Below are 22,514 nucleotides of genomic sequence, written 5' to 3'. Positions count from 1 at the left end.
ATGTTTCTTTTACAGTATTTCTAAGTAAACTATACCTACAGAATCAGTCAGTGTTGTTCATTAATGAGCAGAGGGGGGTCGAAGGGGTCTTCATTTGGTGACGGTTGAAACTGACACCTCTCTATAACCTGTCCTTTGATTTCGCTAGTAAAACTGGACGGATGAACACGAGGGCCATTCGTCCCTGCCCAGTCCAAGGACTCGGGTGGCCGGGGCAGCTGCCTGCCATAAAATACAGCCCACCACTGGAGAGAAAAACCACAGCAATGTGTGTGTGTGTGTGTGTGTGAATTATCCCCCGATGTGTTTATACGTTCAGCCGCATGCATTCAGGTATACAGACACGCGTGCGTGTTCGCGTGTCTCTGTGGAAAAACCGCAGCGGACAAGAAAGAGAGAAAGAGCCAGGAGGCTGGAAATAAAATCAAACTTTTTTTTATTATAGGTTTTAAGAGTTGAGAGAAGCTTTGCGTCCTCTCCCCGTCTATTTAGTGTCTGGGAGTGTTAGAGTAGACTAAACAGCACAAGATAAACACTGGTGACTGGGCCTACAATAACACTCAGCAGACGTGTCTTGCCTTCCTTCTCTTGTCTTGGAGATGCCCTCTGGACCACACAGAAAAAGCCCCAAAAATAAGAAATCTGCCAAATTAACATTGCTTTCTGCACATTTGAAAAATTCATCATCATTTGGACTTTTTTTGGCTGATTTACGGTAGTCTCTCTCTTTTTTATTAATCTGCGCAACTTTCTGCCACATTTTCTGGTCAACGCAGCTTGGTGAGTGGAGCCAGTGGGTGCGTGTGAGGCAGGCAAGTGGTGAGGAGAGTAGTCAGAGGAAGAAAGTTTAGGGGTAAACAGATAATGTGTAATGTTTTAAAACAAGAAATCAGGAAAGAATAAAGACATTTAAGGCTCAGGGAAATTATAAAGCGTTTATAACATGTTTATAAGTGTGTGAATAAACATTAATAACTAGTTATAAATGTCTTAGTACCATTTTCATGATGTGATGATGCACTATTAAGCTGCTGCCACACTCACTGCAACGTAAGTGTAAAGCATTAACAAACTGCTTTTAATTTTAAATGTACCTTCATAATACCTTCACCAAACCTTCCTAAGCATACCCTAATAAAAGCTTTATAAATTGTTCATAAACATATAATTAATAATCACTTTACATTAGTTATTGGCTCACTATAAGGTGCAATCAAGCAACTCCCACAGTAGGGCATTACCGAAGCCGTTAAAAACAACTTATGAAGCATTTATAAACCCTTAATAAATGCAGCTTTTAAAAACGTCATAAACTGTTGTAGGTTTATAAACACTGTGAAATAATAACTACAAACATAGTTCTGTAAATGACTTATTAACATTTTTATGAAGTTGTGACGCACTCTGAAGCTACCACAGCTTTATTATTATTACAACTTTATAAAGCATTACCAATTGAGTAAAAAAACAGTTTATAATTCATTTAAAATATTTATAATCATGGATTATTGTGCGAACTGCTATTGGTTTGTGGAGCGTGAAAAATTAATTTACAGCGATCCAGAGTGCCTACACAGTGCATCTCTGGATGCCACCGTTATTACTTATTATCGAGCATGCACTGTGTGCAAAGTACTCACAATGATGCCGGCGGTCCACGGGTTGAGCAGGAAGAGGGCGCAGACCAGGAAGGTGCACGCGAGCACCACGCTGATGGAGAGCAGGAGCCAGTGGCGAAGACTGACGTACTGCTCCCAGAAGAGGAAGGGATAACCGTTGGGGTACGAGGGCAGGCCTTGGCGGCTGTAGTTGCCGCAGATGGCTCGCACGCTTTCGATGGCCTCCACGAACTGCGGCGTCTCCCGGAGCCCGTTGAGGTAGAAGGGGAACTGTGCGTATTCGATGGGCTCGGCAGCGGGGACTGAAGAACAAATAAAGCAACGAGTGTTAACCAGAGAATGACATTTCTGCAGACGTTGGGTGTGAATGCTGGAAGAGCTGACGTTGATCTGAAAAGCTGTCGAATTAGTTGAAATGTAGAAGGTGATAATTGGTAAATGAGGAAAATTGCTAAAATAAGTACATCTTTTTAAAAATCTTGCCCTGTATTTATGTACTATTATTTCTAATGAGAATTGAAAAGTTTTTGGAGTAAATTTTGCCTCAGTTTACGTACATCCGCTCAGTTTTCATACAAAAATAAAAATAAAAATTGCATGACACGGCCATTCATTTCTCTGAATCGATGCACATGGATTCGAAGCATTTCACAAGTTGTGTAAAAAGGGTTCGACAGACTGCAAGGCGTATTTCACAATGCAGGCTTTTATTAGCAACTCAAGTCAATAACCCTGCCGGTCTACTCAGCACCACTCAGGCAACATCTGGCGTAACACATCCTGTCAAAAGTCAGACCTCCTAAACAAAAGGATGCAGTATTGGATTTACATTATTTCCTCTTGGGAATACTGCTTTGGTTTTTGTAAAAATCAGTTTTAGTCAGACGTCCTGGAAAGTATTAATCACAAAAACCAAAGTCCCACTTTAGCAAAACTTTTAAGTTGTACTGGTTTGGATGGGTTGATAAATATGGAAGGAGGAAGTAAATATGCAAAATAACTACATTTACAGTATGTGTTAATTTTGACATGGAAAATGTGGAATACTGAAACAATTGGTAAGGTCAAAAATAGTTCAGTAGATGTGTTGAATGATCTGAACAGTTCAAATGGTTTGAATTGGTCATGAAATGTGGAAGGAATAGGTACGTGTTTCCATTAATTTGTTAATTTTGTCATGTAATGTTAAATACTGAAAAATGTGGGAAATTGGTACATGTTTAAAATACTTTCTAATATGTTACAAATGTATATGAGCATGTTACAAATGAACATTTGAAATCGGAATGCTTTAATCGCTAATTTAGGATTAATCTTAGCCAAACAACCAATATCAAGCAACTACATCTGTGTGTGCACGTGCGTGAGTGTAGGTGTTTGTGTGTGTAGGTGTGTGTGCGTGTGTGTGGTGGGGGTGGACAGTTTGAACAGTTTGAAACAGAGCTCCATTGAGTCCAAGCCAGCTAGTCTGTGGGCCAGCCGGCCTAATGAGGGCCTATCAGTTCCAGACACGGCCGAGTGTCAGAGCTAACGCTGATCCGCTGTAATTGCAATGTCACAATCAGCGCCATTACCACACCCTAAACCGAGTGCTGTAAAACATGATAAAAATACATAATGCATAGGCTTAAGAATATTACCTGACTCTCGTATGTGTGCCTACAGGGGTCAGACAAGAGCCCATTATAATCTCAACTATAAAATCCTCTCTTCTCAGGAACTTCCTGCTTGTTATCCAATTGTGCTTCCTGCCCTCATTATCCAATCATTGTCCTCCCCCCACATGGAGCACTTCCTGACTTCAAATCACAGGGTGGAATCGAACAACAACACCAGCGAATTACAGTGCACGTGTGGGGCAGGGAGCGGGGTGTAGTAGTTTTAATAATGTATGGGTGTGTAATTATAGAGGGGCCTCGCACTAGCATGGATTATAGCGTTCGCCGCGGGCACCGTTAGGACGACCGCAGCGAACGCCGTCTTGGTCTTCGGCCAGGCAACCCGAGCCCGAGCTACCTAAACGCACAGCCGCTACAGTGGCACACTAACGTCTACGACCTCACTCAGGGCTGAGGGGCAGACAACCAAAAACCACAAGGGGTAAACCACTCCTCACATGCAGAAAATGGCTAAATTTCCTCATTTAGAGTACATATACTTAACTGAGGCCTTTTTATTGTATCCATCCATCCATCCATCCATCCATTTTCAAAAGCGCTTTTCTTCATTAGGGTCACGGGTGAGCTGGAGCCTCTCTCAGCTGATTTTGGGGTGAGAGGCGGAATACGCCCTGGACTGATGACCGCCAGTAAATCGTACGGCACATATAGACGAACAACCATTTACAAATAAGGACAATTTAGTGTCTTTAATTAACCTAACATACATTTTTGGGGAACGTGGGAGGAAGCCTGAATACCCACAGAAACCCCAGACGGGAACCCAGGACTTGTCGACAGGGAGGCAGACATGCTGACCACTAGATCACCATGGTACCCATTTTTTAATGATAATATTTATTGTATTACAGATTTCCCCATCCGGGCAGTCTTTCTTGGACATTAAAGACTTAGTTATTTTAACATAGTTTCAAACAAAAAAGAACACTCATGAGGTGTGTAAAGACTCTCTCAGATGAATTTAAGTGAGTCTTACTGCATGTTGTGCATTACCAGAAGTTTCCTCCGCAACATTAAAAATGATCTTATGTTATGTGATAGGCTCCAGCACGCCCGCGACCCTAGTGAGGAGAAGCGGCTCAGAAAATGGGTGGATGGATGGATGTTATGTGGCGGCGGCGTATTCACGACGATTAGCGTTGTTAGACATTTAGAGGACCAAAACTTTGGAATGACTTGGATGTATCACTGTGATCTACAGTATATCATCTTACTCAACCTTTAAAAAGTCATTGAAAACACATCTAATCTTGTCCTGAGTCTTCACATTGGTTCTTTTTTTCTCATTGTCATGAAATCCCTATTTTGCATGTATGTGTTCTTTACGTGATTTCAATGCCTGTAATTTATTTTCTTAAATGACTTTAATTGTCATACACACATTTACACATGATATGGCACAAAATTTGATACACAAGGTCTCAGATTAGCGCAATAAGTCTCAAGACTTGAAAAAAAAAGGCCTTGTTTTTTCTATTTCGCTGCATTTCTCCATTATAGCCACTGTTGGTTTGTTTTAAACAACATTTTCGCTTGAGATATATAGAAATATATGGGAAATACAGTTAATTATTCAAAAAATTTGTCCCTTCCCCTAGATAAACGGTGCAGCAACACATGTAGACAGACATTAAACCAATAGTCTGTGCCGCAGCACTCGACAACTCACATGCATCTATTTTTCATCCTCTGCAAAAAACAAATAATATTATTGCAGCTTACTGAGCCACTTATGTTAGTGGTGAAACGTTTCTTCATTTGTGTTCGTGTATTTCACTCCTCCCTGGTGGCAAAAGGAGCCGCAATTAATTAATCATGAAGCACAAACTGTTTCATTCTTAACATTCTTTTAAATTAATCTTATTACTATGTTTTTATAAAGTACAATATAATAGCTTTTTATTTTCCTCATTATGGGGGGAGGCTGGAACGGATTAATAGCACTGCCATTCATTTCAATGGGAAAAGAAGATCCATCCATCCATTATCTGAGCCGCTTCTCCTCACTAGGGTCGTGGGCGTGCTGGGGCCCATCCCAGCTATAATCGGGCAGGAGGCGGGGTACACCCTGAACTGGTTGCCAGCCAATTACATAGAAACAAACAACCACGCAGGCACGGGGAGAACATGCAAACTCCACACAGGTGGGACTGGGGATTGAACCCCGCTCCTCAGAACTGTGAGGCAGACGCTCTAACCAGTCGTCCACCGTGCCGCCGGAAAAAGAAGATTTGAGATAAAAGAGCTTTTATCTTCTATCCACCTTTACAGACACCCTGCCTGTTGTGCAAGAAGTATGCATTGCTGTTATAATGTCCACCGTAACACATGGTGGTATCAGTTATAGTTAAGTGGTAATTACGGCCATTCAGTGGGACCACATGTTCTTTTTCCTGAGGTGAAAATATAAACTATCCATCCATCCATTTTCTGAGCAGCTTCTCCTCACTAGGGTCGCGGGCGTGCTGGAGCCTATCCCAGCTGTCATCGGGCAGGAGGCGGGGTACACCCTGAACTGGTTGCCAGCCAATCGCAGGGCACATAGAAACAAACAACCATCCGCACTCACATTCACACCTACGGGCAATTTAGAGTCTCCAATTAATGCATGTTTTAGGGATGTGGGAGGAAACCGGAGTGCCCGGAGAAAACCCACGCAGGCACGGGGAGAACATGCAAACTACACACAGGCGGGGCCGGGGATTGAACCCGGGTCCTCAGAACTGTGAGGCAGACGCTCTAACCAGTCGTTCACCGTGCCGCCAATATAACAAACTATTGTTTTAATATTTTGTGACCATAAGGCAGGTTTACTTACTGCTGAGGCGCGTTTCGGGCATAGAGTCGGTGCGGTCGTGGAGCCACTCGGGAGGGTGCGGGCGAATGTTGGCCTGTGACGCGGCATAGGCCACCGGGTCGTTGCTGACCCAGGCGGTCAGGTAGATGTAGAAGGCTGTGGGGTTGATGATCCCGTCGGCGTCCACAAGCCTGTGACGGGTCAGCTGGCAAAACAGATAAAGCAATTGCGTCTTGTGTTATGCTCTTTTGACCGACATTCAATTAAAATTAATTCTGTGTTGTTTTTTATGAGAAATCCTAGTGTGACTTGGACATGAAAACATTTTGAAGCAAGAAGACGTGCCGAATTGAAAACACTCTAGTGTGCGAGTGTAACCACAGAAATGCATACATATTTAAGCAGAGGCATGAGGGCAAGAGGATGGGGGCAGCTTTCAAAATAAGACTCAAATATTAGTGAATCTCTCTTTCCAACTGACGGATGCAGGGAGACGCCCAACTGGTTTCATTTTTTTAAATTCCTGTACTCGTCTTCAGCTCTTCCAAGAATTATCATACCGCATTAAAACATGGAAATACCCCATATTGCCTGAGGACATTTATTTACTCAACTGTAGATGAGGTGAGGTCTTTACTTTTATGCAATGTGATTTTGGAATAATATTAAACAGTGTTATTGTTGTTATCTTACAATTTATGCCAAGTGAAACTGGAATTTATAGAAAGGATCATTTTGGTGAAAGGCGAAGAAACAGCTCACTAGAACATCGCACTGTAAAGAAGGAAGCACACAACATTGGGGAGCGACCACGTCTACTACAGTGATTCATAACCAATAGCTTTGTGTTCAACTAAACAGGCCCAATGTCCCACTATGTACAATTGTGAGTAAAGCATTTTTGTAATGTAAAATATGTTCCGGCGGGCAACTGGTTAGAGCGTCTGCCTCACAGTTCTGAGGACCGGTGTTCAATCCCCGACCCCGCCTGTGTGGAGTTCGCATGTTCTCCCTGTGCCTGCGTGGGTTTTCTCCGGACACTCCGGTTTCCTCCCACATCCCAAAAAACATGCATGGTAGGTTAATTGAAGTTTCTAAATTGCCTCTAGGTGTGAGTGCGAGTTCGAATGGTTGTTTGTTTAGGTGTGCCCTGCGATTGGCTGGCAACCAGTTCAGGATGTACCCCGCCTCCTGCCCGAGGATATCTGGGATAGGCTCCAGCACGCCCGCGACCCTTGTGAGGATAAGCGGCTTGGAAAATGGATGGATGGAAAATATGTTCCTTTAGTCAATAAAGGTTGGGAAACACTGGTCTACTGGATCTCTAATGGTTGTCAAAGACATCATCTCAACATAACCGAAGACCTCTTCAATCATGCACAGGGACCGTTAATTCATCTGACTCACTTTATGTTTATGCGATTAGGAAGGTGGGTACTGCTGTTTTGGTTAGCAATGTGCTCTGCAGCTAACGTTTTAATGGACGCTTGTGAACTGATGTAATTATGGTTATTACCTGTGTTTTTCCTGATAGGAAAAAGGGAGACACCTATATATTTTTTTGGTCTTAAGTCTTGTGTGTAATTCCTTAGAATAGTTATTTTTTTCAACCCGTTTTACAGATTCTGCTGTATTTAGTTGACAATAGAGCAAAGGCTATTATTTCTGGCCTCCCATGTGCCTTGCATTGGGAGTTAGAAGCTTTCCTATGCATCGCTCTGCCACTCTACCTTCACTCAGCCATAAATTCCTCCTTCTAGGGAGGAAGGCAAAGGTCCAGGGGGTGAAGCTCTACTAATGGGCTTAGGTAGATTTTCTTTTTTTCGTGAAGTAAAAAAAAAAATAAATAATAAAATTGCTTGAGTTAGCGTAACAATAAAAAAAAATTGGCTGGAGTCCCTGAGCCCGTCTGTGTGTAGTTAACCTGGTTGTTAACACTGAAGGAAATGCCACCCAGCAAATGGAGGAGAGCAATAAAAATAACACGACATCTGTACAAATGTTGCTCCCGCTTGCTTCTCCTAAAGCTACACACAATGCCCGGCGCCATGGACAAACCTAGCCCCTGGTAGAAGTCACTCCTTAAGGCCCCTTTATACTTCCGCGGTCGCGCAGCCGACAACGCCCGCCATTGCATCACGTGTCCGACGAATTGGCCCGTGCGACCCCCTCTGTGTAGCTTGACGCGCACATGGCATAAATTGTTGCTGCGCGTCGAACGCTGCAGAGATCATCTCTCGTGTTTGGTCCGTTTTAGTCACATGCTGTGATGACGTACTCAGCGTGCCCCTTGGTTCTACATACCATCTACACCGCTGCCTTCTCGATCGATTTTGCAGCAACATTAAACGAAATAATCTGGTCATCTAGATCCCTTTGTTCTAGCAGACACTGTTCCACGGTCGCCATTGTTGTTGCTTTGTTCCATGTTACTGAAAGGAAAGTAAAAACGGCTACCGGAAATAGCCCAAAAAATGCAGAGGAAACTCCACCCTGTGCTGTCCCAGCCAATACCAGCCGTAGCGACACCCCCGACTCGGAGGTGAACTGCAGTACATTTTTAAAACTGCGCGCGCGGGTTGCGCTCGAGTATAAAGGCAAACTATGCGCGGGCCAGCCGCAGTAATGTCAGCGCGGCCGCTGTCCACGCGAGTATAAAGAAGCCTTTAGTCAAAACACAACAAACGCAAACAGAGCAGCTTGAAAAGGAACCGCTTGCTTCAGCTTCCCTGGGGACGCAGCAGTGGTGCGTGTGGGGAGGGGATTCTGGAGGGTCTTACTGGAACTGAACAGCAGGAAATGCAACAACTTTCTTTAAGTTGCCCAAGAAAGGACACTGGTACAGGAAGTGATGTCAGAGGGACACAGTGTATTGCACAACATACACATGGACCACACTCAACTGAGAAAACCACACTGCTATTGAATGCATCAGTTGGGACGCTAACAAACAACGATAGAGAGAACAAGCGTATCCTGTATTGATTTCTTGGTTAGGAGCTAAATTTTAGTTGAGGAGACTAAGGGCCACTGCCAAAAAGTGGAGACTGTGGAGTACCTGTATACTGCAGCATCCAGAGCTAAGACACAACAAGAAGGTACGCTAACCCTAACATGTACGCATAAGTTCGGATGCTAGCAAACAATAACAAGAAGAATGAAAGCATCCTGTATAAAGTCAATGCAATGCGCAAATAGGCGTGAATTTGTGCTGCGCAACGTGAAAGATGAGTTTAACGCGACGCAAGTTGGGCGAACATGTGAAAATTCACTTCTTCGCCAACTCGCTCCAGGTGGAAAATTCCAACTCGAGCCACAAATTTGTGTGACGCTGCATCGCGACAGCCAGTCGGCGTCGAGAATATACAGCATCACACACAACATCCTGGAGTTGTCAAGCAGAACAATGGAGGCTGTTTGTGGGCACTCAGAACTTTTTGATAACTCCCGCTACAAATACCGTACAAAAAAAAAAAACAGCAGGCCTGGAGAATGGTGAGTGAGAAGTTGGTGTATCTGATAAGTATATTTATGTTACTTGTTTACAGCTGTCGGTTGTACTTTACTGTGAACCGGTTACGTGTGGCGCGAATGAAGCAAATACACGTTTGGCGTGTACACAAAGCCTGCGATCAAACTTGTACGAGTAACGCAAGGTATGACACCTGTTTTTTTTTATGACATCTTCTTTTATCAGCTAAAGTCAAAGTCCCTCCTAAAGTTGCAATATGTTGTAGTTCCTGGTACAAAAAGGTTCCACTCAGATAAGTTCAGTACTGCAGACCTGGAAACAAAGGTTCCAGCACTTCTCAAAAGTAGTACTCTCCTAACACACTCTTCTTTTGTCTATGATATACTGCCCTGTACCCTTTCCTGCTGTTGAAATGTGCAATACGTTTGCAGCTCTGTGCTGCCAAAGAGGAGACATGATGTTAATCCCACTCTGTGTTGCTATCCGGACCTCCTGCCGAGAACTTAACTGGTGTCATTTCCTCTCCAGTTCCGCACTGGATATAAGCTTATTTGAGAGGAGGTATTAACGCAGCAGCATCTCAGATTCTGATCACCAACGATGTTGAAGCCTTTCTAGAAAATAGACAAAGTGCTTTAACAGTACAATTATAGGAACTTGCCCAACACTAACCCTGAACTATGCAAGCCCCCATAAAAGTCACACAAGCATTTTTTACTCATGGTGCCAGCGATTCATACATTACACTTTGTGTATGAAGTGCACAGACACATCACCAAACAGTAATGCTGATATCAGAAGCTAAGCATGATCTGTCCATCCAACAAAACTCAATGTAGCTCTGCTTACAAATTGGCTTCAACAGGATAGCAGGGGCGTCACACATGATGAGTGTGAGTCTTTCAGAATGATTGTGCCTCTTCATGATAGTGTTTCGCACAGTGCAGTCTGGCCGTTGCTTAAAGGTGGCTCTGGATCTTAGCCCAGCCTAGCTGATCATCCATCCATCCATCCATTTTCTGAGCCGCTTCTCCTCACTCGGGTCGCGGGCGTGCTGGAGCCTATCCCAGCTGTCATCGGGCAGGAGGCGGGGTACACCCTGAACTGGTTGCCAGCCAATTGCAGGGCACATCGAAACAAACAACCATTCACACTCACAGTCATGCCTATGGGCAATTTAGAGTCTCCAATTAATGCATGTTTTTGGGATGTGGGAGGAAACCGGAGTGCCCGGAGAAAACCCACGCAGGCACGGGGAGAACATGCAAACTCCACACAGGCGGGGCCGGGGATTGAACCCGGGTCCTCAGAACTGTGAGGCTGACGCTCTAACCAGTCGGCCACCGTGCCGCCCTAGCTGATCATGTGATGGGCAAATAAACCTGGTGTGTGTGTGTGTGTGTGTGTGTGGGAGGAGGACATAATTATGTAAATTAGGCCCACTGTTAAGGTCAGAACTCAAAGACAATTTAAGAAACAAGTAGAGAACAAAAGATAACAAAACATTTGCTTGGTTGCTCAATTTCACACTTGAGGGGTGGGCAGGCACTCCAGAGACCCAACTATTGGTAAACAAGCCATTAAAAAATATTATTTTCCATAATAGGTCCCCTTTAAAACAAGCAATGTACAATTCTGCTTTTCGATGTCTTTGAACTAGAGAACAGATTAACACGTGACTGCTCCAAAGTTTCACGCAACAGCTTCTTTGTGCTAGGCATTGGAATCCCAGACAAAGTGTTAAGCTGACAGGTTGCATGCTATGGGGAGACATCCCGCTGTCGGAACCCCTCACGCACGTTCATCCATCACACGCTAACGCACGGCAAGAGTTAATAGGTTTTTCAGAAGGCGGGCTGAGGGTCCCGGCGAGAGCTTTAAATTCCTCAGCTCGGTAAAGTCATCACAAAGCGCGAGATGATGAGGGAAGACAGACAAGGAGGGGAAAAAAGGGGGCGAGTTTGCGCGTCGTTCCCCTTGGCCTAATCATAATGGTGGATAGACGGCTAGACGCATCTCCTAGGAAGCTTACCAGGTTAGAGTTGATTGGCTTCTCTCTGCGTCCTGTCTGCACCAGAAGCTTGTACGCCAAGACGCCGTCGTCCGAGCCATTCCTGTAGCTGTTCAGAGTGATGCGGCCGGCCTCCCAGTCCTTGTCAAATGCCTGCTGCAGACCTGTGCGAACACACACACACACACAGACACACACACACACGCACGCACACACACACACCGTCACACACGCAACTCAACACCTAAAACTCAAACCGTACCCTTGACTAACAAGATTGGCCGATTTAATATGATAACTGGCCCTGAACCACCTTGGAAAACGCGGAAAATGTTATGTTTTTTATTCATAGAGACTATTAGGGGGAAATATCAAGAACATGTGTCCCCTTCTCTTCATCCATATGTGCCTGCGCCGCGCTCTCCCAACACTCACACTGAGGGCCGACTGCGGGAGATGTTGTTTTGGGTCTCGTTCCTCGGGCCTGTCTGGCTCCAATTTGTCCCACCATTGCACACAGCAATATCACACACACAAGCTCACTCTGTGTGGTTCTCATGTACAATGTCCTCAGGACAAAGTCAGCAAGGGCATTTCCCCATCGTACGTGACTTAACAGAATTGAAGGAATTGCTTTCTTTGGCCGTCACAAACGATGTCACGAGACAACGTATTGCGCGACTGTACCTCACTCGACCTCAGATCAGCGAAAATTAGGGGATTAACTGCGCCCCTTTCTTTGTCCTACTTCTTGTGCCAAAAGATGGGGCAGCCTCACAATGGTTGTTTGGGACAAAGAAGCATATGGCACACCTGTGACACACATTTGACACTAAAGTTCAGACTGAGTGCTTTATTGTATTCACGTCTTATATATAATATAATAAATGGGCTGCTTGCATGGGTTTGCTCCAGGTACTACGGCTTCCTCTCACATTCCAAAAAAATGCATATTAGGTTAACTGAAGACTCTAAAATGTGTGAATGTGAGTGCAAATGGTTTTCTATCTACACTATGTGTGCCCTATAATTGGCTGGCGAGTAGTCCAGGGTATACCCCACCTTCGCCCAAATCCAGCAAGGATAGGGTCCAGCTCAACTGTGCGAACCTAATGAGGACAAGCGCTAGAGAAAATGGATAAAGAAAAAAAATGGAGGGATATATTAACAGTGGTTAAATTACTTTTACTCTTGTTAGATATTTAAGAATGTTACTAAAACATTGCCTGTAAAAGTGATCTCCTACTACTTATTTTTAAGCTTAAATCAAAGATTTTTGGGGGATTTCATATGAAATGCAATACCCTGTATTTAGTAGGGAAAAAAACACACTTTTCCTACTCATTAGTGGTGTGAAGATGCCCTAAACCTCTAACCCGGACCTTGAAATTGTTGCCAAATATAGTGGAGTTTCCCCCCCCCCCACATGGTATGTTTGTGAAGTGTGCTATGACAGGATTCACCATTTTTTGAGAGGTGTACAAGGAGCTCACACAAGCTTAGTGGTGCCAAATGGTTTACAATAAAAGTGATTTTTTTTTAAAGGTAAACCCCACATACTGTATATACCAGTGGTTCTCGAACTTCTCACACCAAGCACCACTACAAAAAATACTTAGCTCTCCAAGTTTCACCATCACGACCAACATTAAAATACAGCGTAGAAGACCTATGGTAGAGGCTTTATTTCTAAAAACTATACAGTATGTAACGGTAATATAATTGTAAGCCTTGTAACGTTACGCACAATTTAAACATTAACACTGCACTTAAATATAGAAGAAAAATTTTTACTCAAATAAAGATTACTTTATAAAATTTGTAAAATACAAATTTTACCTAAATAAATGTTTGAAAAGAGTTCTAAAAGATTAAATGCAACTGCGTTCCACTTAAAAGTGCAATACAATTTAACTACTGTCAAAATGTGTTTTTACATTTTTTTACATTTAATTTAGTGATGCGTTCACATACCACTAGAGGGATTCTTCTTAGCATCCGGGGCGTTTGTAAAGTGAATGAAATACACATTTGTTTTCTCCATGCCACAAATCTTTCTCTCTTACTTTAGGCAGAATATATTACATTTAGTTTGTAGTTATTTAGAAATTACATCAGTGACCGTGTTCCAGATAGGTGGAAAAAAATGGAACTCCTATCATTCCAATCTCATTTCATGTAATCTCAAGACTACCTTGCAGCCAGTCCCTGAAGTAGTGAAGCCACATGGGGGGCAGCTGTCCGTTGTCCTCCTTCAGTACATAGCGGACGGTCCGGAACCTGCGGTGAAGCTGGTACAGCAGCGGCTGCTTCTGAGCGTAGTCGGCCCGCTGCGTCACCACGTACATGTTGTAGAAGGAGAAGAACTTGAACTGGGCGCCGATGAAGTCATACTCGCTCGTCTCCCTTGGCACGATGTCGGTCAGCTCCAGGCCGTCGCGCACCTGGGTGGTGCCGTATAGGCTGACCCCCAACAAGCAGAGAAAGAGCGCGATCACCACCACCTGCAAGAGGAAGGACAGGGGGACCTCTAAGCTGCCTGTCGTAATAAATTTCCAGTACTATATCAAAATGTATCGTATGGTTATCTCTCAGGGTACCTTACGGATACACCAGCAGTAGATATCTACAATGCCACCCTGCTACAGTGGAACACATTTCTCCAAATATTGTCAACAATGCAAAAAACACATGTATCCTGGTGAATATATATGTATTTTAGGGGTCCTGCAAATTCAAAACCATTTACGTTTAGTCCACTTACACATGGTTAAGTGTTTAACTTCAACCTCCTCCATTAGATTGACTGTAATGTATTGTAAATTTTTTTTTTTTCCAATTGCCATGCAAACACTATACTGTTGAAAAACTAGTGAGAGTTACTCAGTCCTCAGTCATTCTACTCTAGTCAGTCATTGGCTGGCGACCTGTCCAGGGTGTACTGTGCGTCTCTCGTCAAAGTCAGCCTGAGTAGGTTCCAGCTCACCTGCCAGCCAAATGAGGACAAGCGCTAGGTTAAATGGATGGATGGATAGGCCTGTTAACTAAGAAAAGTACATCAGAACTCAACGTCTTGCACTTTTGTAGTTGGAGGAGGTAAAAAGGAATCTAGTGGAAACACAAGTCACTGCACATTTCCCGAGCAAAGCGCTTCTATCCTTAGCAACATTCACTTGCGGTTACATCTCCTTCTAAAGTTTTTTTTTTTTTTTAATAATCTTGTATACAAAGCCTCTGATCATCTGACCATGTGTTGCCAGATTCGGCTAATAATCGTGGATCAAAGCACACAGATGGAATAAACTGGAATGTTCCATTTAGCTGCTTGGCAGCGAGGGGAGGATTGCGCATGAAATAATTTGCTAAAGTGGAGAAATATTTGACAGCGTGATGAAAAGACAAAGAAAAGATTCGGTAATGATGTCAAGTACAGGCCACCAGATGATTTGAGTTGTGCGAGTGTTTTGAGAGAGCCGGCCACCCACCAGACTGAGGTCAGACTGTGTGTGATTCAGATAGGACATGACTCCAGATTTCCTCCTACTCTCTCAAGAGCTCTGGTGACTAACCCTCCTCATTCAAACTCCCACACACTCGCACAGAAGCCACTCTGCTCTGCTCACCTTGGTGGTGGACTGCAGCAGAAAAGGAGCATAGTGCTTCTCTGCGAAAGAAGCCAGTGTCCAGCGGGTGCAGGGAGGCTCCATGCACCTTAGGCCAAGCGAGGCCTCCCCAAACTGGGAGAGCAAGTCCCGTGTGGAGCTGTTATTCTCTGGACTCTGGCTGCTTCCTGAAGCAGAATCCTGCTGAGGGACTGCACCTGAAGCAGCAGCTGGAGCCCCAGAGTGACGGTATCGAGCTGTCCGATGACTCCGCCTCCCGCTGTTGTTATTGTTGTAATAGTCGCTGCGAGGGTTGCTCCGGCCGGGAGGTGGGTTGATGGGCTGCACGGATATCTGAGACCGGGGCTCAGCTGTGGTGTAGAAAGCCTGCGTGCGGGGGTCATACTCGGTCCGGAGCTGCACCGTGGACTGCATGGTGATCTGGGTCTGCTGGGCAAAGCTGTGGCTGCTGTAGGAGGGCGGCGGGCTGTAGCTGGGAGGAGGCGTGTGGTAAAGCGGCAGTGCCGTGCGGTAGGACGGCGGTGGGCTGTAGCGACTCCCATCTGATCCATCCAGGTACGCCTGAGGCTCCATCTGGATCACACGGTTGGCACATGGGCTGCAAAAACAGACATGTTAGAACTCAACAATGAATACCCTGTAAAAGCTGGCATTTTTGCGCCTTTTTTCCCCCCCACGTTGCTGTTCTATATAAAGGACACTGACACAAAATGGGCTGACGAAGTAGATAGTGGCAATTTTCAATCCTCAGAAGCAAAAACCCATTTCATAGTTTGCGTAAAGCAGGCACCCCCCCCCCCCCCCCCTGTTGTTCTGTTAAGATGATAATGATGTGAAATGGGGAGACAAAGAAGACAATGGCAAGTCCCTTTAACAGATAAATGTACGCTTTAAAAGCTACCTTTTTTCCACATTGCTGTTCTGTATAAATGGCACCTACATGAAATAGGGGGTTAAGGTTGGCCTCTATCAGTAAGTAAAGTAATACTTAAAACATTGGCAGCAATTTCAAGTAATCCTTATGAGAAAACACTGTTTAGAAATCCAAACAAATTGGACCAACTTCCCGGAATGGATTGTGTTCGACCTGGGAGGTTTTTCTGAATTATCTTTTTTTTTGTTTTTTTTGTTTTTTGATACAGCTCTTGAATTGGCTCTCATTAGATTAAGCAGGTGTACCTAATGCTGTGTTTTGCGGAAAGTGATGAAGTGAGATCCAACCAGGGGATTTAACTTTATGTGTGTGTGCGTGCATGTGTGTGTGTGTTTGCTGTGCACATCTGTGCAAGTACTGTGCCAAAAAGCATGCCCAGACTAGCAGCGGACTGGCGAGACTTTCGCAACAAAGCCCCAAGCCAACAAACAACAAATAAAGCAGGCTATCAGACAGGAACAGAGAATTTGAGAAGTCATTAGGGTAAACAGGTAGTGTGTGTCAAACATAGTCACTGTCAGATCACAGACAGACACTAGTTTGTGTGTGGATCCACACCTGTAAAAGCAGCAGAAAATGTCGAAGCGTCTGTCTTCTCGTCGGTACAAGTCCATGCTGAGGATGGCTGGGAAGATGAGCAGGACCATGGCAAAGTTAAACACCACCACTACTGCAGCCTGCCAACAACACACAAATTCAGCCTAAATGAATGTCACTTAAATAGAGGAAAGGAAATTGTAAGTTATTGAACATTTGCGCCTCCCTGACATAATATTTTGGTTACCTTATTTATTGCACTTGGGGGGAGGTAATAATAACACTATACATTTTACCTTATCCAGCTACATGAGAAACAGCTCTATGACCACAACAATAGATGCAATAAACATTTATTTGGCCATATCACATTTCTTACATTATATGTGTTATTATTAATTTTAAAAAGTTCTTAATAGTTTAAGAAAATATAATAACATTATTTTGTTTTTTAATATTTCATTATTTCTATTCATTATTGTTACCATTATTTTTTTTATTTTATTAACAGTTAACGGAACATACTATTGAAAAAATATGTATAGATATATTCTATAAAAATAGAACAAGATTAATATTTAACTAATCAATTAATTGTATGTTATATAAAATAAGCATTAAAAATAATCATACCTACACATTTGGTATACAGTACAGAAGGTGCAGAAGACCACTAAATCAAACCTTACAAGTGATACAAGTAAAAGAAAAAAAAAAAGGATCGTGATTAATTCATTCAGGTATATTAATTTGTTAATATTCAATGGCATAAAATATTGTTGAAAATGTAATTTCATGAAACTATGCATTTTTGCCCATGTGTCCATACATTAGAGAGAAGCTGGAGAACTGATTTAAAAAATAATTAAAACTAGTCCTCATGCAACATTTTAAGAATCAAAAAGATTTGAAATAGGTTTAAGAATAAGAATAAGCCTCTGTCAAGGGAAACAAACGGCCATTCAATAATCCTTTCCAGGCTGAAACATTTGAATATACAGAGAAAAATATATAAGGCATGTGTAATACATGATGATGATGATGATGATGATGGGGAGGAGTTGAATTTGGCTGAGGCGGTGTGTAATTTGGGACTTGTGTGGTTGCCAGACCGCTACACACAGACACACAAACACAGGATGATAGGCACACACAGTCCCGTGTATGTGTGCGTGTCAGACCACCCAAGGAGTCAAGAGGCTTCAAGTGAGGAGCAGGCAACCCTTACACAACAAAATATGCACATACACGCAGCTCTGTTATTTTGGAGTACACTACAAACTGGCTTTCAAACACACACACACACACACACACATGCCTACACGCACACACTTGTAAACACATCTGTGCCCTCCCCCTCATTCCTCAGCTCACTATGCAATCAGGAGTAATGTGAGAGACAACAAGAGACAGCATGCAAAAACAATTCATTTTCAATTGGCCTACTAATGTCCAGACGGATCCCCTTTGACTCCAAACATACACACACGGACACACACACACACACACTTATGTTGACCGCTCGGTGACCTCCGAGTGGGAAGATTTACCATCACATCTGTCTTCCACACATGAACGTGTGTGTTCCACTGTGCATCTTTGTGTCGTTATCTGGACATAATTCCCTGACCTTTAGCGACACGGGGAGGGAAGTTGATGAGGACAGGAAGCAGGAAGTGCTTTTTGCTGATAGAGATACACACTCACTGGACAAATATATTTGGACACATGGAGCATAGAGTCGCCCTATAAGGGAGTCTTTCTTCCAGATGTCAGTGTGTCCCCGGGGTTTTTTTTTTGTCCATCAATCAAAAACAAAATTGGTGAGGGGATCTGTCTCAACACTTTAGTTCACATAATGCTGCTTTTTCACTGCAAGGGAGTCCGTAATTGATTTGGGGAGGTCTGTTTTCTTAATACAGGGTGTCCCAAATAATTTGACATCATTTTGACTGATCTTAAATTTTAGTGAGATGTATAAAAAGTTTAAAGGAGACAGCTTATTATGTATTTTTCATAATCTACAAACAGTTCCCAGGTGGCTTAATAAACATTTCTGTGACATGCTTTCATCAAAATACCATGAGGATCAAGAATTACAGCACAGCAAAGTCATTTTTGTGTTTTGTTTGTAAATACATAAAAAATGTTTGAAGGTAAGTGCTGAAAATGTGCAAAGACTGAGAACAATATAGTACTGATTTGTTGAGCTATAGCTTAAAACTAGCCCTGTAACGAACGTGGGCTGGCGCATGTGGCATGAGGCGCTCCCCCAGTAAGTAAAGAGCGCGGACTATGGCCATTCAACTGAATTGTGAATTGCTTACCGGTAATTCTTTTCATGTAGTAATAAAAGCTTGGCCTATTTCTAGGACCACTACATCATGCAGTTAGCCATCAAGCTCTGCCTACACTCCGAAAAATTACATCTTCCCTGAAGTTTCTTGTGTTATTTGTGCTCGTGTCTCTGTTGTGGTGACTCTCGTGTGGCTCACATAGTGAGCCGATCGAGAGTTGGACAGCTCCACTGCGAAGTGGCCTGTTACTAGCAGCAAGGCTGGTACTTATCAGCCGCTAGTGGGCTTGTGGACCGGTGTTGGCTCCAAACACTACGCTACAGCCTCCCTCCCAAGCGTCCCATTCGTTAGCCCGTGAGCTATGGAGCTTAGGAACTCACTCGATCGTGGCAAGGTCATTTAATACATCAGCACCTCGCTCGCAGCTGTTGTGTGTGGGTCCCCCACATAACAGAGATATAACGAGAAAGTCAACTGTTTATTCACCATAACCACAGCGGCACATGTTATTCAGCCAGGAGTTGATTACAAACACTTGAGCAGATAGCTTACGAGCGAACGTATTTGGCTGACAGCGCCCACACAGTTTATTCATTCAAATTTGGCAGGCTTTTTAAATACACTACTCTCTGTGGTGTGTCAAATGTACAAGAATCAAAGCAAAGCAATTTTATTGATATAGCGAATTTCCTACACAAGGTAATGATTAAAAGCATTAAAAGAAAATAAAAGACAGCTTAAAACATTTAACTCCGGGCACTCCGGTTTCCTCCCACATCCCAAAAACATGCATGGTAGGTTAATTGACAACTCTAAATTGTCCGTAGGTATGAATGTGAGTGCGAATGGTTGTTTGTTTATGTGTGCCCTGCGATTGTCTGGCAACCAGTTCAGGGTGTACCCCGCAATCTGTCATCCATCGCTCCCACGCCGCTCGCAACTTCACTTTGAACGCCCTATTTACACCGATGTCCAGCGTTTGGAGTTCATTAATCCTTTGTTGGAAGACCAACTCGGGCCACCTCGCCTTGTTTCCGCGTTTTGTTTTTCTTTTTTCCCCCGCAGAAACTCAGCTTTGTCTTCTTGACTTGGCGAAGCTCGTTTTCCTGCTTCCTCCATTTGCGAACCGTGGATTCGTTGATCTTGAATTCTCTCGCGGCTACTACTTTTGATGATCCGGCCTTGTGATTCACTTAGCGTCTGTATGCGAAGTTGAATCTCACCACTCTGTGGTAGTCTATCTCGGCGGGGAGAGCAGCGGTCGCCGGAAACTGGGGTGCTGGGTGTCATCTTTTCATGGCGTGTCCGCTACAGGTGTTTTAGGTCAGTTTAAGGTTGTGTTAGTTTTAATAGAAGCAACAGCATCCAAAACATTTGAGATTTTCCAGGTGAACTTATCCAGAAGTGCATCAACTGTATTCTCTGGTATTCTCATTTATGTAACTTTTTTAATAGGCAAGGAGGTTGCCTGGACATTTGTGGGAATCTGTAATTCAAAGAATGCACACAAATGTTCGGAAATAGCCAAGCCCTGAATGTCCACTGATAAAATATCAACATCTTTAGAGATTACTAGGTCGAAAATGTGTTCCTGAGTGTGAGTTGGACTCTATACGTTGAGAGAGGTCAAATATGTCCAGTACAGCAGAGAGTTCTTTGGAATTTTTTTCCATGCTATTGTCAACATGAATGTTAAAGTCTCCTGTTATGACAAAATGGTTGTAGTCAGTACAGATAACTAGCAGCAGTTCTGAAAATTCCTCCATAAATTTTCCATTGTTGGAGGTCTATAAATTATTAAATAATAACCTTTGGATCACCCTGTTCTAAAAACAGAGATATTCAAAAGAACAAAAATCACCCAATATACTGTAATTTCTTTACACTGAAATAATGATTTAAAAATAGCAGCAATTCCACCACCATTTTCCGCAATTCAACTAAAATTGGTTGGTGTTGCCTCATTCAGAATGGCGTTACAGCTACATCCTGTCAACCACGTTTCATTAAGGAGTAACAAGTCTAGATCATAGGTCGTACTGATGTCATTAATCAACACTGATTTGTTACCCAGTGACATGATATTGAATAAAGCTAACTTTGCAGAGATAACTGTAGCCAATTATTTGTGTAGTTGACATTTTATAGTTAGTAAGCTAGTATCTCTACTTTCTTTGTGCCTCTTTTCCTTAACTGACTTTCTGAAGACTCCTTCTGCGCCTTTTGTCCTTCAGCGACATCAACAAGGCTAATGCTTGCCTTTCGTGCCTCTGAATGATGTACACAGTAATAAATGTTAGCAGTCAGTAACTTAACCCCTTGTTTATTCAGACAGAAACCATCTGCCTTGAAAAGAACTCTGCGATCCCAAAAATACAGAAATTGTCAATTAAGCTCACGGATACAGCCGTACACACTACTTTAAGCCACTTATTTAAGTGCCTAAACCTGCTGAAACGTTTATCTCCAGATCATACCATTGGGAGAGGTCCACTACTGAAAACCTCAGCAGCATCCAAACATTGCACTTTCGTTAGGAGATCAACGAAAACCTGTTTCAGTACCTCTGATTGCTGCTTGACAACATCCAGGGCCCCTGTGTGTATAATGGTAGATTTCACAGTTGGGTGCTCATTAGTGATCTCCATAAGACACCATATCATAGGTAAAACAGACTACTTTGGTGTTCCTTTCGCTGTAAAAACTTTTCACATTCTTGATAGCGCCATCACCAAATATTAACGTTTGGGGTGCCATTTTTTCTTGTACGATTTACTTTCATACCTTTCAGTGGTGGTGGGGGGTGAGCATTTTTTGCCAGGGTCAGTTAAAAGTGGCTCAAATCTGTTTCTTAGTCTGATGTCAATGTTTTGCGTTCACTTGCTTCCTCTTTGTTTGCCGTTCGCTGTTGCGAACGTCCACGGCCGCTCTCTCAGGGTTGAAGAAGCACTCAACGCAGACCAGCCGGATTCCTCTGTAATCTGCTGGTGTTCCCTTTTGGATGCTGTCCCATATCTTTCGGCTTTGCTCCCAGTAAATTCCAGGGAGAACTGCTGGATGATCCATTACCATTTCCACAGTCCACATCTGTCCTCTTTGTGGAGCTAACTGGCTGTCTGCTGGTATCCTCCTTGTCACCATTTTGAGAAATTGGCAGAGTGGTTTCATTCCCCAACTGTCCATTTACCTCCACATAGACTACAATGTGGTGACTTTTCGTTTCCAGGACTGTAGCAGTTGGTGATAGAAATGCAACAACTTACCAATAGAACAAGATGAGAGAGGACATAAAAGGGCATGACAGGACAGGATGTGGGAAGTGAGAAAGGCAGTCCTACTGATGAGTGGTCCGGTGGGATGCCTTTATAGTGTCTAAACACCTTTAAGAACCTGTGAGTTGATATCTTAATATAACCTTTTATTGTTAGTGGTCCCAGCACAAGCAATTAAAGCCCATAACGTGTCTATGGAACTTATGAGCGAATGAACACCGTATCACATGCCTGCTAGTCAATTGGTGTATGGAGTTGCTGAGCTGAGGAAGG

At 43.3% G+C, this 22,514-nt stretch overlaps 1 protein-coding gene across 4 annotated transcripts in view; it reads right to left on the bottom strand.

Moving 5' to 3' along the window:
- The window catches only part of ptch1 (patched 1), a 72,618-nt gene that overhangs the window by 11,085 nt on the left and 39,019 nt on the right, over positions 1-22,514 (bottom strand). For 2 of the 4 annotated variants that reach the window (XR_009787762.1, XM_061767812.1), the window contains exons 13-18: positions 16,694-16,812; positions 15,202-15,799; positions 13,773-14,082; positions 11,600-11,742; positions 6,117-6,300; positions 1,641-1,921 (exon numbers count right to left, since the gene is read on the bottom strand). Coding sequence is in view for 2 of the 4 variants with exons in the window: in XM_061767812.1 (XP_061623796.1) it covers positions 1,641-1,921; positions 6,117-6,300; positions 11,600-11,742; positions 13,773-14,082; positions 15,202-15,799; positions 16,694-16,812 (1,635 nt within the window). In the remaining 2 variants the exon portion in view is untranslated. Of the gene's footprint in view, positions 1-1,640; positions 1,922-6,116; positions 6,301-11,599; positions 11,743-13,772; positions 14,083-15,201; positions 15,800-16,693; positions 16,813-22,514 lie in introns of those variants that run through there. The other 2 variants (XM_061767813.1, XR_009787763.1) reach the window with 2 other exon arrangements.

The sequence above is a fragment of the Phyllopteryx taeniolatus genome, chromosome 3 (assembly GCF_024500385.1).
Source record: "Phyllopteryx taeniolatus isolate TA_2022b chromosome 3, UOR_Ptae_1.2, whole genome shotgun sequence".
Taxonomy (NCBI): Eukaryota; Metazoa; Chordata; class Actinopteri; order Syngnathiformes; family Syngnathidae; genus Phyllopteryx; species Phyllopteryx taeniolatus.
This window is presented reverse-complemented; position numbering and strand designations above follow the sequence as displayed.